This window comes from Leishmania donovani, chromosome 16 (genome assembly GCF_000227135.1).
Source record: "Leishmania donovani BPK282A1 complete genome, chromosome 16".
Classification (NCBI taxonomy): Eukaryota; Euglenozoa; class Kinetoplastea; order Trypanosomatida; family Trypanosomatidae; genus Leishmania; species Leishmania donovani.
Genome location: NC_018243.1, coordinates 402,066 through 414,012, shown reverse-complemented (window position 1 = coordinate 414,012; position 11,947 = coordinate 402,066). Strand labels below are relative to the sequence as shown.

The window sequence follows — 11,947 nt, the reverse complement described above, 5'->3', positions numbered from 1 at the left end:
GGTGTGGTGGAGCGGGTCAACAGCAGGGATAAGGGCAGCCGGGAAAAACACAGCGGGCCCTGCAGCCTCGAGGCCGGGTGAGAGAGAGAGAGAGGGCAGTAACAGCACAGTAAAGCCATCGTTCTCGTTGCGTGTCGTGTGCGTGTCAGGTGGACGTCCATTGTTGTGCGTGCTCCCGCCGGACAGCCGGCATGACGTCTACAACAGTCACCGCTCAGGCTAAGAGGAAAGACAGCAGACAGCGCAGCAAAGAAGTGAATGAATCAGCAGGAGTGTGTGTGCGTCACAGAGCGCTCAGCGACCGCCATCACCCCTCTTGAACCTTCAGAAGAGACAAAAACAAGAGGGCTGCCATCGAGTCGAAGAAGATTCCACGAGCGGGTATCGCGGCGGCAGCGCAGCCCGGGGAAAGGGGGGCGGCTGAGTGCAGAGAGGGGGCCGCGCAACGCTAAAAGAAAAATCCCCGTACACGTGCACACACCGGCTTGAGTAAGCACGTAAAGTGTTGAGGGGGAGGGATGGGAGAGGCGGACATCAGCAGACGTGCGAAAGGCAGAACAAAAAAAAAGGACTCGGGAGAGGCGAGCGGAGGTGAGAAATGATGCGGAGAAGATCGCATCAGGCGCGTGTGCGTGCAAAGTCAGTGGAAGAGGTGGAGAGGTAGGAGTGACGGGTAGCGACGGCCCCTGCCCCCTCCTCCCCCATCCCACCCCTTCTCCGCGTACCCGAGCCCTTACAGATCCATGCGTGACTCCAACAAGCCCAAAAGGGTTAAGGAGCGCACGCATACGTGAAAAAAATACGCGCAGAAGAGAAACTGAGGGAGGGGGGCCGCAGGCAGCAACACGAGGCACTGGCAAGCCGTCGAGGCATAGAGAGACAGAGAGAGCTATGATGCGTCAGCACGAGGAGTCGTGCAGTGGAGAGAAGAGGCTAAGAAGAGCAGCGGGTACACTTGTGCGTGTGCATGTATGCGGTCATATACGTACTGTATGCACCTTGAGCAAGGAGGGAGTGGGCTAGAGGTACGTGGCCCTGTGCACCCAGATCGGTGTGGAGATGCACACGATCACGCACATAGGCCCTTCGCCCTTCTCTTCGTCAGCCCACCTACGCCTCAGACCGCTCCAGGAGGACAAGATGAGTAGAGAAGTAGCCAGCAGCGTCTAGCGCCCCCGCCGCCTCGCAACCACTCCCCTCCCAGTAACTGCAAAAACACCGGCATCGACGATGAGGAGGGTGCAGCACGGTGTTGCGCATCACGGGCAGAGGCGCGCTTCAGCCTTCGGAAGGTTTGTACTCTGTTCACCACCGCCGTCTCCCTCACCGAGGACGCGTCATGAATGGCGGTGGCGGCCAGATAAGAAGGGCCATGTGAAAACGGCACCGGTTGGTAGCGATGGGCCACGTGAGGCACCATGACAGCCGAGGCCTGCAGTCCGTGACTTTTAGTGCCGAAGATCAGTTCCTCCCCATGCGGCTAGTGCCGATACAAGCGAAGCCGCGTGCCTGGAGTGTGTAGGCCGCCCAGGTGGCGTCGGGGCGTCGGCAGCGCCGGCGGAGCTACCGGTCCTACGTTCGAGGTGGGGGTTAACGGCAGAAGCACGCGGTAGTGCCGGCAGTGGTGATGATGGTGGTGCGGGCCTTAGTAATTCTTGTGAGGGGCTCCGTGAGGAGAGAAGGCAGTACTCGATCAAGCGCCGCTCAAGTGCTGCCGGCGTACCTCCTCCGATGTCAGCGACTTGACTGCCGCAGCGCGGGAGGTGCTGGTGCTACTGACCGCCGTGGTGATTTCCGGGCGTGAAACGCTGAAAGGGGCAGCCGGAGATGTCGGCCCCACCGTTGCCGTTGGGGGAAGCAGGCGGTCTAGCAGGTCCAGTAACGGAGGAGCTGATCTGGGGCAGCGTCGTCCCCTCTTGGGTGCCGGCAGAACAGCGTGATACGGACAGTTGAATTAACTTGGCCGTGACGGTGACTCCGACGACGGCACAACGATGTGTGAGCCGGTCGACTGCAACGCACATGCATGGCAGTCAGCAAGAGTCTGCGCTATCACACAAATGGACGAGGGGTAGATTATCTGGTATGGGAGACGCGGCGGGGTGGGGTAGGAGTGCAGCTGCAGCCTGCGCGCGGAGGGTCGAAGGCTCAACATGTGAGTTGGTGAGAGAGGGTGTGGGCCGCCCAAGTCAGCATCCTGGTGAGGTACGCTGCCTCTACTTGCATGCTGGTTTCTCTGGGCTGGTCGATGCGAGCAAAGAAATCACAGAGGGTGAGGGGGGATGCGTGCCTCCTATCTCCATCGCGGCGGCATTCGCAGCAGAAACAACGATCAGTGGAACCCCACCACGTGCACGCATGCATTACAACAGCGGGAGGGTGTGCAGGGGAGATGCAGCACCGCAACGCCGGCCACGATGTGCACGCAAGAAGATAGAGCGAGAGAGGAAGGCCGCTTATGGAGGTATCCGTAATACGCACAGATCCAGCAAGAGGCACAGAGAAAAGCGTAGGGAAAAGGACAGACAGACTGGGCAACCGTGCATGATGTGCGTGAGGTGCGGGGTGGGGCTAACGATAGTCGATTACGCTGCCCCTTCGCAGAGTCCGATAGTGCGCGCACACGCACACATACACAGGCACGGAGAGAGAGTCAGAGAAGCGTGCGCCTGTGTGCGTCGCTGCGAGGGGGGAGGGGCTCATGCACGCCTCTCCTCTTGCCCATACTGTAGATGATTGAGCATGTGTGTTGCTGCTCCGTGTCGCTCGCGTTCTTTGCTTCTAAGCGAATACCGGCATACAGATACAGAAACGAAGACGCACGCACGCACGCGCGAAGATGAGCCCACTCTCACAGAGCGCGCGAGAATTGCCGCTGAAGCGTGACACGACTGGCTTCCTCTCTTCTCGGCCCCGTTTATAAGGTGTGAGGGCGGGGGCGTGTACGAACACAAAGGTGAGAGAGAGTGTTGTCGCGGTGCAGCAGTAGTGGGTGGGTGGAGAGGCAGTCCGGGAGGGAAGCGGCTGCATGCGTGGGACGTTGCACTCTAGCCATCGGCCCCATCACCCACCTGAATCGCACTCGACCCTCTTCCGCATCCCCGCCCGCCCCCTCTCTCCGTAGGTACGCGCCTGTTTCTCCTCTCCTGCGCGATGCGGCTCCACGGAAGCACGTCCATGCGGGCACGCCGTCTTTCACCGGCAGCTAAGGTGCGACAGCATACCTCTTCCCTTCAAGTAGAAATGCACGTGCCTCCGCGCACACCGAAGACACGCCTGCCACAGCAACGTATACAGGAACACTAATGGACACAAACACGCAAACCAGTCCCATAAGCAAACGACGATCTACGCGGAGTAGAGCCACCGAGGGGTTAGAGAAAAGCAGACGAGGAAGAGAATCAGGCGCAGCATACGCAAAGGGCCTGCAGATCGGGCCACCACTACCGATCCGGGGTAGGGGCTAGCATGTAGTCGAACACTTCCTTGGGGCCCATCAAGATGCTGCGGAAGAGTCCCGGCCGGTAGTCGTAGTAGTAGTCATCGTTGCCGCGACCGCTACGGCGGCAGTCGCAGTAGCGACCGTCTCCTCGCCCTCCACGGCTGCCGCCGCCGCGGCCCCCACGTCCGCCACCACCGCCACGGTCCTCTTGGTAGCCATCGCTCAGCGAGGACAAGCCGGGAATGTACCCCTTCACAGCGCGGTAGACAAGAAATCCGCACACGCCGACCACGGCAAGCTGCACGGTGAGCTGGCCAACACTACGGTAACACCTGTGAAGGCGGCGCTGCACCCGCGCACGGATCGCGCTGGGGGTCCAGTCGTACCAGGCGGGCGGCGTGTAATCATAGTCGTCGTCACCACCCCTCGCCCGCGCACGCGCTTCCGCCTTCGCTTTCTCCGCGCGCCTTTCTTCCTCCCACGTAACCCCCACGTGCCTCATGCCGTCGCCGAGCACTGCGCCGAGAGAGCGGAACTGGTCTGCGTTCAAGGCGCTGTAGTTGATATCGATCTGGTACTGCTGATAGCTGCTCTGGTTCGCGTCCACGCCGCCCCAGCCGGCCGGTGGACGCGGCACGGCGTTCGTAAGCTGGTTTATCAGCTGCCGCTGCAGCACGTCGACACCGTACAGGAACTGCGCCTCCGTGATGAGCACCAGTTCCCCTGGCTCTCGCCCCACGTGCACGGCGAAGCACTGCTCGACGTACTTGCGGCCAAATATGGAGTCTGTCTTGCAGATGCTGCGGTACTCGGAAACAGCCCAGGCGCTGTAGTCGCGGTACTTGACGAGGTAGTAGTCTTCTTCCTGAAGGGACTGCAGACTCGCCCGCATGGTGGCTTTGAAGGCGCGGGTCGAGATGCTGATCCGCTGCGGCGTCGACCCCGGCCGCCGAGATGACGTCGAGGGTGATGACAAGCTGGAAGAGAAGTTGTTGCATCCGGTGGATCCTCCCGCACCGCTACCGCCGACGCTCATGTCCATTCCACTGTCGTCGTAGGCGTCGGCGTCGTCGCCGAGCGTTGCGTCCATGTGCTGGAGTGCCATGGCAGCCTTGGAGAGACGGAACATGTTGTGGCTGAGGTCGATGTTGCACCCGGTGCACGTGGAAAAGTTGAACTGTAGCTCCGGGAGCGGGCGACTCTGCAGCAGCACGTGTGACTTGTTCGTCGGGCCGCGCCGATAGAGGTACTCCAGCAGGCCGATCTCTCCCTTGCTTGGGTTTGGCATCCAGAAAGTTTGGCTGATGTCATAGCCAGTGACGAAGGCAGAGAGGAAGCCATGCCCGCTACTGCCACGGTCGCCACGGCCATCCGCATTCGGCGTCACCCCTGCGCCGAAGTTGGCGGCTGTGCGGGCACGCACGATGATGGGGTTGCCAGCTGCCGCCATGGCGCGCGCGGTACCGTTGTTTGGCTGCTGCGGCACTATTACCTCACCCTTGGTCGTCGCCCGCACCACGACAGCCTGGCTCCACTGCGAGGAGAGCGCCATCTCGACACCTGATCCCGATGCGCCTACACACGTGGCGCACACGTGCGTACGCAGATGGAGTCAACGGGAGAAAGAGTCTTGGAAGGATGCGCGTGAGAGAGAGGAGGGGGAAAAGATGGGGAGAGATGGGGAGAGATGGCTGCCGACGGTGTGGCAACGCAGGCAGACCGGCCGAGTAAAGCGCAACGCAACGCAAAAGAAATAATACTTTTATGTACAAGCGCAGATGACGCCGATGACGCCGACAGGAGCCTCCCTGAAAAGGGGCGAAGAGATCGTCGACGGAGAAGGTGCAACAGGATGAAGCAACAGAGAGAAAGAGACAGCCACAGAGAGGGATGGGGGCGTGTGCGCGGACACAGCCGCACCCAAGCATGCAATCCGTGCAGACACAACTGAAAAAAGCAGATCACACTCAAAACCTCGAGAGAAGCGCGCTGACGCATGTGCGGCAAGAGCGGGTGCGAGAGGTGAGGCGAAGTTAGGGGGTAGGGAAAGAAAGAGAGGGAAGTGGAGGGGGGCGCGCACGGACGTCATGCGCATAAAGAGAGTGGAGTCCGACAAATCGTGGACGGCTCTGGAAGGCACGCACGCAGACATGCACGTCCGCCAGCAGAAGAGAAAGAGCGGCCATAGCACGCTCCTGCTTTCCTTCGTTCCTCGTTGTCCTCTTCGATGTCAGCACACGCGCGCGCTTATCCGCACATATGCGCGTGCCGTTGTTTTGAGGGGATGGGGGAGTTCGAAGGCACCGTCGTGCACTTGGCAGAGAGAGGCACACACACACACACACGCATATGCGTTTATGTATGCATGTATGTGTGCCACTGAAATCCTTTACAAGGGAGAAGCGCCCACAGCGAAAGAGAACCAAAACTGAGGGAAAATAGTGTCGCGAGACAGGCGCGGTTCAGCTCAGGTGCCTTGGTATGGCACACAAGAGACACAGCATCGCTTGCCGCTCTCACCCCCTCCACCACCGCCACCGGCTCCTCAGAAGGCGGACGCAGGGGGCGGCACCGACGCGATCACGCGGAATCAGTCGGATCTCCTGACCATACTTCATGAACACCGTGCCGGCCGTCTGCGCAGGGTTGATGCCGGTGCCGTCCTTAGTGGTCGCGGCCATGGAGTCAACGGAAGCAACGCCGAACTCCTCGGCGGCGAAGCGCAGCACCGCCGTGAGCGGGGCCTCCTCGGCAATGCTGATCACACGAAATGGTTGGCTCCGCTCCGAGGTGAGGATGACGCGGAAGGTTACCTTGTTGCCGCTCGGCGCCGCAGGAGCACCGGAGTCGTTCGCAGCGCTCATGGTTCGACGTGCTAGAGGTGTGAACGTGTTTTCTTTTCGTTTTCCCCTCCCCCCTTTCCCACCACTCGTCGCCGCTATGGTGGTTAAAGAGGTTCTGTACGAGGTGTCCGTGGGTGCGGCCAGCGCGGTCGTGTCGATCGTGCGTGCACGCGGGGAGAGCGAGAAGTGGAATGCCGAAAGAAGTAAAAGCGCCGAGAAAGAGTGCCAGCGGAGTGCAGATGGGATCACTGCGGGTGGCAACGTCGATGCGTGTGTGTGTGTGTGTGGTGAGGGAAGTGAGGGAAGGGAGGGAAAGGAGGAGTGGGGTGGGCACATGAGCGCAGCATACACACGGCCACCGCGGTCATGAGTGTACGTGCGCCAGCGTCACACAGAGCGATAACGAAAGGAAACACATCGAAAAAGGGGAGCAAATACGAAATAGCGACAGAGAGTCATGCCGTGCGTGTGCGCGTGTGAAAGGAGAAGGAGGGGGTTCTTGGAGTAGCAGAAGCCCATCCGTGTGACGTGGCGGCATCCGTCCCTGCCACCACAAAAGCATGCGGGTATCCTCCTCTTCCGCATCGTTCTGCCCCACGCCTTTACCCTTTCGTTGTTGTATTGTGTTTTCGGCTTTCCATGCGTACAGTGATGCAGCTACATCCGCTTCGCTGCGCAGGCCATGCTGCGTCGTCACGTCACCGTCTTGCAGACACCACAATGAAGGCACAGCCGTTGCCTTTGGGGTGCGCACACCTCTGTGCATGCTCGTGTGTCTGTCTCGCGCGCTTGCACACCGAATAAGAGCGATCGATGGAGGCGGCGCTCGTCAGCGGACAGAGACAGAACACGAAGCACTCAAAGCCGAGCAGCACCTCTTCCTGCTGGCTCATCGTGTGCCGGGTGGGAGGACAGACGACCTTGAAGCGTCACGCCAGCCAGCGCGCGCGTGCGCTTGCCTACTCTACAAGCGTTCCCCACCCACCCACCCCTACACTCAGCCATCCAGCTCGTCTCGTCTTTCTCCTGCAGCCGCTAAACAGTGGCTTTCGCCCTTGGCCTCCACTCAACCCACCGCACCTCCGCGCCCATGTCCTCGTACGCCTCCACCGGCAGCGGGTACGTCACAAGCAGGTCACTCTCCGACGCCCCATTCACCCAGTGCACCGCCTTCGCCTCCGCGTCCTCGCGCGACACAACCAGCACCACGTCGCCCTCCGACGGCCCAACAGCAACGGCGCGGAAGTCCTCCAGCGAGAGCGTCTGCGCAGGCACCGCTAGCGCCGTGGCCACAGCTCGCATGTCACGTAACGGCGCACCTGGCGTCCGCGCGTCCACCACGAACCCGCGCACGCGCAGCCCAGCGCTGCCCAGGCCGCACGTCGACGGCAGCTCTACGCCACTACTACCGGTTTTGTCAGCAGCATCCAGCACGCGCCGCGCAAGGGCCGCCAGAGACTCGCCTCTTCGCGATTTCTTCACGGTCACGTGCGCGGCGTAGGTGCAGGCAACAGCAGGCATGGCGCTCTGCTGCGCGTACCGCAAGTCCTGCCGCACCTCCGCCATGGTGGCGTCCACCTCGCCGAACCCATACCGCTGCACGCTCACACGCACGCCGCCACGGTGGTGCCCCGCGAACGCGAGCGCAAGGCTCCGCACAAGCGGGCACACGCCCTCCTCGTATGACACAACGCCCACCACCGGCAGCGCCATCAGGTCGCCAAACAGCCTCGACAGAGCAGCGTCGCCTCCGGCGTTGTTTTCTAGGAAAATAGGCTTAGGGAACAACTCTTGCAGGAAGGCGCGCAACTGATCGGCTGCCTCGGGCTTCGTGAGACCAGCGTTCACGTTGAAGAAGAGGGGCTGCGCTTGACTCACTTGTCGCATGAAACCATCGTTGGCGCGCAGGTCGTCGGAGAACTTGCCGAAAAGGCATTCACTCTTTTCAGGGCCAACGAGCATCGTAGCAGGTGCACAGCCATCGCAGTTGTTCAGCTCGATGGGCGCTACATTGATCTTCTCCTCCACGGACACTCCAGGCACCTGCTTGGGTGGGGGCTGCGATGGCCATTCCATGTGCGGCTGCCTCTCTCCCACGCCAGCTGCGTCGGCCGCCTTTGGCTCTGCTGGCATCAGTGATGGTGACAGTGACGCAGTTCGCAGCTGCCGCTCCTTCAGTTGCTGTCGAAGGGTGATGTAGGCGGGAAAGCGCGGCGACGCCTGCCATGGCCGCGCCATGATGAAGGCGTTGTACAAGAAGGGTACAGAAAGATCGGACGCGCTACGCGCACGGCTCAAAAACATCGACTGCGCGAACTCGCGCTGGTACCGCAAGGCGAAGTACCGCAGCATGTTCGTGCAGTACACGAACGGCGCGTGGGTCGCGTAAAAGCGGGGCCGCAACGTGCCGAATGTGCGACTGCTGTACGCGGCTACGACTCCGTCCACCGTGTCGACGCGGGGCACCGCGATGCTGCGCGGTGGGGAAGTCTCGGCGTAGTCCAGCATGATGAAGATGGCGTTTCGTAGGTTAGGAGCCTTGACCGCTGGCAGTGGCGTCTTGCCCTCCTTCACCGCCTCGACGTCCCAGAGCGTGAGCGCATCGTCCTGCTGCTGCCACAACCGCACGACAGCAGCAGGTACCTCATCTTCGTGCCGCAGATCCAGCTCGTCAGTGACGAAGAAGTTTGTGCCCAAGACTCCATCCGCCCACGTCATGAGACCGGAATTGCCAGTCTTCGCGCCGGCAATGGCTGCTGACTCCGTCCGCACAATCGTGCCGCCGTACTCGTTGAACAGGTCCGTGATCGCAACGTCGCGGTTCACAAAGTAGTCGTCGTTCATGTACACGTGCACGGGTGTCATGTTGCGCACGCGCCACAGCTGCTGCTCGATAGCGTTTGTGTTGACAGTGAGCCTCGCGTGCGTCGGCATCACGGCGTCCTGGTGCACAGTCGTCACGCGCAGGTGCGTCCCGCTCGACCGCAGCGCCTGCACGCGCGCACCGCCGCACATCCCAGCAAGGAAGTTCTTCGCGCCGTCCACCCACGTCGGGTGGTGCCCGGGCGACACCATCACCACGCGGCCGCGGTGCCACCGCACGTGCTGCTCCACGCTGCGCAGGCTGTGCCGCAGCTCGTCCGACTCGCGATCGCGACTCGTTACCGTGGTCGAAGCACGACGAGCCACCATCTTCCGCACCTCCGCATTCGTCTTGGCGCGATGAATGGACGTCGTGCAAAACTCCGTCGTACCCTTGCCGTCCGTCACGACGCCGTTCAGTGCAAGTTGGAACTCGACATTGCGTATATAATCGCCGCAAGCCATGAGTGCGAGCCGACGGTAGACGTGGTTCGCCTCGCTGCCGTTCACAAATGTGTAAAGGAGCAGCATGGCCCCGTGCAGGTCCAGCAAGCGCGCCGCTAGTTGCTCCTGTCGCGCAGCAGCATCCGTCTCACTCGTCCGGCCGCCTCTGCCATTGTTGGCAACCGGCTCTGTCGACAGCGCCTCTGGTGATCGCACTGTGAGCCCCCACAGTCGCTCTGGCTCGCGCGGGTGAACGTTGCCCGGCACCACCGCGGAGAATCGGCTCACGGTCAAGTCGCGCAGCCACCCCTCCACATGCGACTGCGTCCACGGATAGTTCCACGTGAGCGCGATGAGGAGGACCACAGCGAGGGTCAGTGTAATGAGCAGCAGCAGGAGCAGTGCCGCCACCGCACACCACAGCAGCCTGCGCCTCTTCAGCCAGCGGCACGAACGCTGCACGCGCTGCCCCAGCAGTGCAAAACATGACACGCAGCAACGGCAGCTGCTACTCCTCAAAGACGACGACCACTGCCATAGTGTGCGCGCGTGCCGCGACACACTCCGTAGGCGACGACTGCCAACGGTCGCGACGACAACGCTTTCGGAATCTTGCGCCGCGCAAGGGGCAGCACCACGTGACTCTCGAAAACGCAGAAAGCGCATCGCGTGTGCGCCACAGCAGATTACGATGTGCTCGAAGGAGAAGGGTGAAGAAAGGAAATGAGCGGGTGCGAGTGTGTGCGTGAGCAGGTGTGTGTGCAGGTGCGGGGTGGGGAGTGTTGACCAGACAGAGAGAGCTTCATGGAAGAGAGGCACGCACAAGCTCGCTAAACCTATCGGTCGAAACCGCCACATCCAATCCGCATTTACCACGAAGCTGAGGAGCAGAGAGAAGGAGCAGGCAAGCGCACGCGACAGCCGTATGCAAGCTCCCTCTTCCTGGGCGCCCCAACTCCGATCCGCGAGCCTCTATGCGGTGTGATGAGGAGGAGAGAAAAAAGTGCGAGCGCAGATTCCCACTTACATCATCTGGCAATGGTAGTGCGCCCTCGTCCTCAGCGATGCCCGCTGGAAAAGCGCGCGAGCAGCTGCCTATTGGCCAGCAGGCGCACGAAAACACCGCGACATACATACACGAGTGGCAAGCGAGGAACGGCGCGCACGCGCAGAGGGTGGAGAGAAGAGCGAGGAAGGAGTGAGGCACGCGGGCGAGAGTGCGTGCGCAGAGAGATACGATGCGTCAACGAGCACGAGCAAGACATCTGCAAGTGCGCTCAGCAGCAGGTCCACCCGTGCTCTCGTCCCTCCCGAGGCATGCACGTCGAGGGAGAAACATCGGAGGCAGTGAAGATGATGTCCGCGTCAATCTACTGAAGCACTTGCCCAGCGCACCCACCACGCCCTCCACACGCACACACACCTTCCTCCGCTGTCGTCCGCGTCAGAAGGAGAGCAAGAAGACGTGCCCATTTCCCTTGGGACGCTGGGCTGCAGAGGGGGGAAGGTGGAGGGGCAAGCCGTGCCATGAGCCACTCTGAGCAACGCAGGATGAAGCCGCTATGCTACACAAGAAAGGAGAACGGTGCCAGAAGAGAGGTTGCGCCTCGGCCCGCGCACGCAACTGCTGTCCACCACAATGACTATCACCACCCAGCCCACACCCGCCCACATCATCTCCAAGCAGGCGAACACGCGACATGACAAAGACAGGCGTACCGGCTCCCCACGTACCGAGTAGCACAGATTCAAGAGAAACAAAAAACAAAACGCGCCGCCACCACACCAAAACCCGTCGCTGCTGCTTCACGAGGCACGCCTGTTCGGTTAGTGCTCGTTGTGCTCGTACACTAGCTCCTGACTTGCCTCTGTTTCGCCACCTCGACGATCCGGAAACGGACACATGAGCCTTTCCGTAAGAGAGGTGCGGCCACCAAAACCGAAACCACGAACTCCGTATCCGGCTGCAACTCCAGACAACGATCGTACAAAGACAGAGGCAACTACACGCAAGCGCAGATAATTTTCGTCGAACCTCTCGTCTTCGCTCACGATTTGCAGCGCTCACCGCCACAGAGACCACTACGGCACCGACCACCGCACCTCCGCGCCCATGTCCTCGTACGCCTCCACCGGCAGCGGGTACGTCACAAGCAGGTCACTCTCCGACGCCCCATTCACCCAGTGCACCGCCTTCGCCTCCGCGTCCTCGCGCGACACAACCAGCACCACGTCGCCCTCCGACGGCCCAACAGCAACGGCGCGGAAGTCCTCCAGCGACAGCGTCTGCGCAGGCACCGCAAGCGCGTCCCGCAGCGCAGCAGCGCTCCGCACAGGCGCCCCGCGCGTCCGCGCG

The 11,947-nt window shown here is 61.5% G+C and overlaps 3 protein-coding genes across 3 annotated transcripts; all 3 read right to left on the bottom strand.

Annotated features, from left to right (window-relative positions):
• Nucleotides 1-3,443: 3,443 nt before the first annotated feature.
• Nucleotides 3,444-4,994, bottom strand: LDBPK_161110 (hypothetical protein, conserved; the record flags this gene model as incomplete). The annotated part of the gene is made up of 1 exon (XM_003859750.1): nt 3,444-4,994. One exon carries the CDS (start codon nt 4,992-4,994, stop codon nt 3,444-3,446), a length of 1,551 nt encoding a protein of 516 aa, XP_003859798.1.
• A 964-nt stretch (nt 4,995-5,958) lies between these two features.
• On the bottom strand, nt 5,959-6,306 carry LDBPK_161100 (hypothetical protein, conserved; the record flags this gene model as incomplete). Its single annotated transcript, XM_003859749.1, has 1 exon — nt 5,959-6,306. One exon carries the CDS (start codon nt 6,304-6,306, stop codon nt 5,959-5,961), a length of 348 nt encoding a protein of 115 aa, XP_003859797.1.
• Nucleotides 6,307-7,320: 1,014 nt separating this feature from the next.
• Nucleotides 7,321-9,678, bottom strand: LDBPK_161090 (hypothetical protein, unknown function; the record flags this gene model as incomplete). Its single annotated transcript, XM_003859748.1, has 1 exon — nt 7,321-9,678. The coding sequence occupies one exon, from the start codon at nt 9,676-9,678 to the stop codon at nt 7,321-7,323; it is 2,358 nt and encodes a 785-aa protein (XP_003859796.1).
• Nucleotides 9,679-11,947: the final 2,269 nt, after the last annotated feature.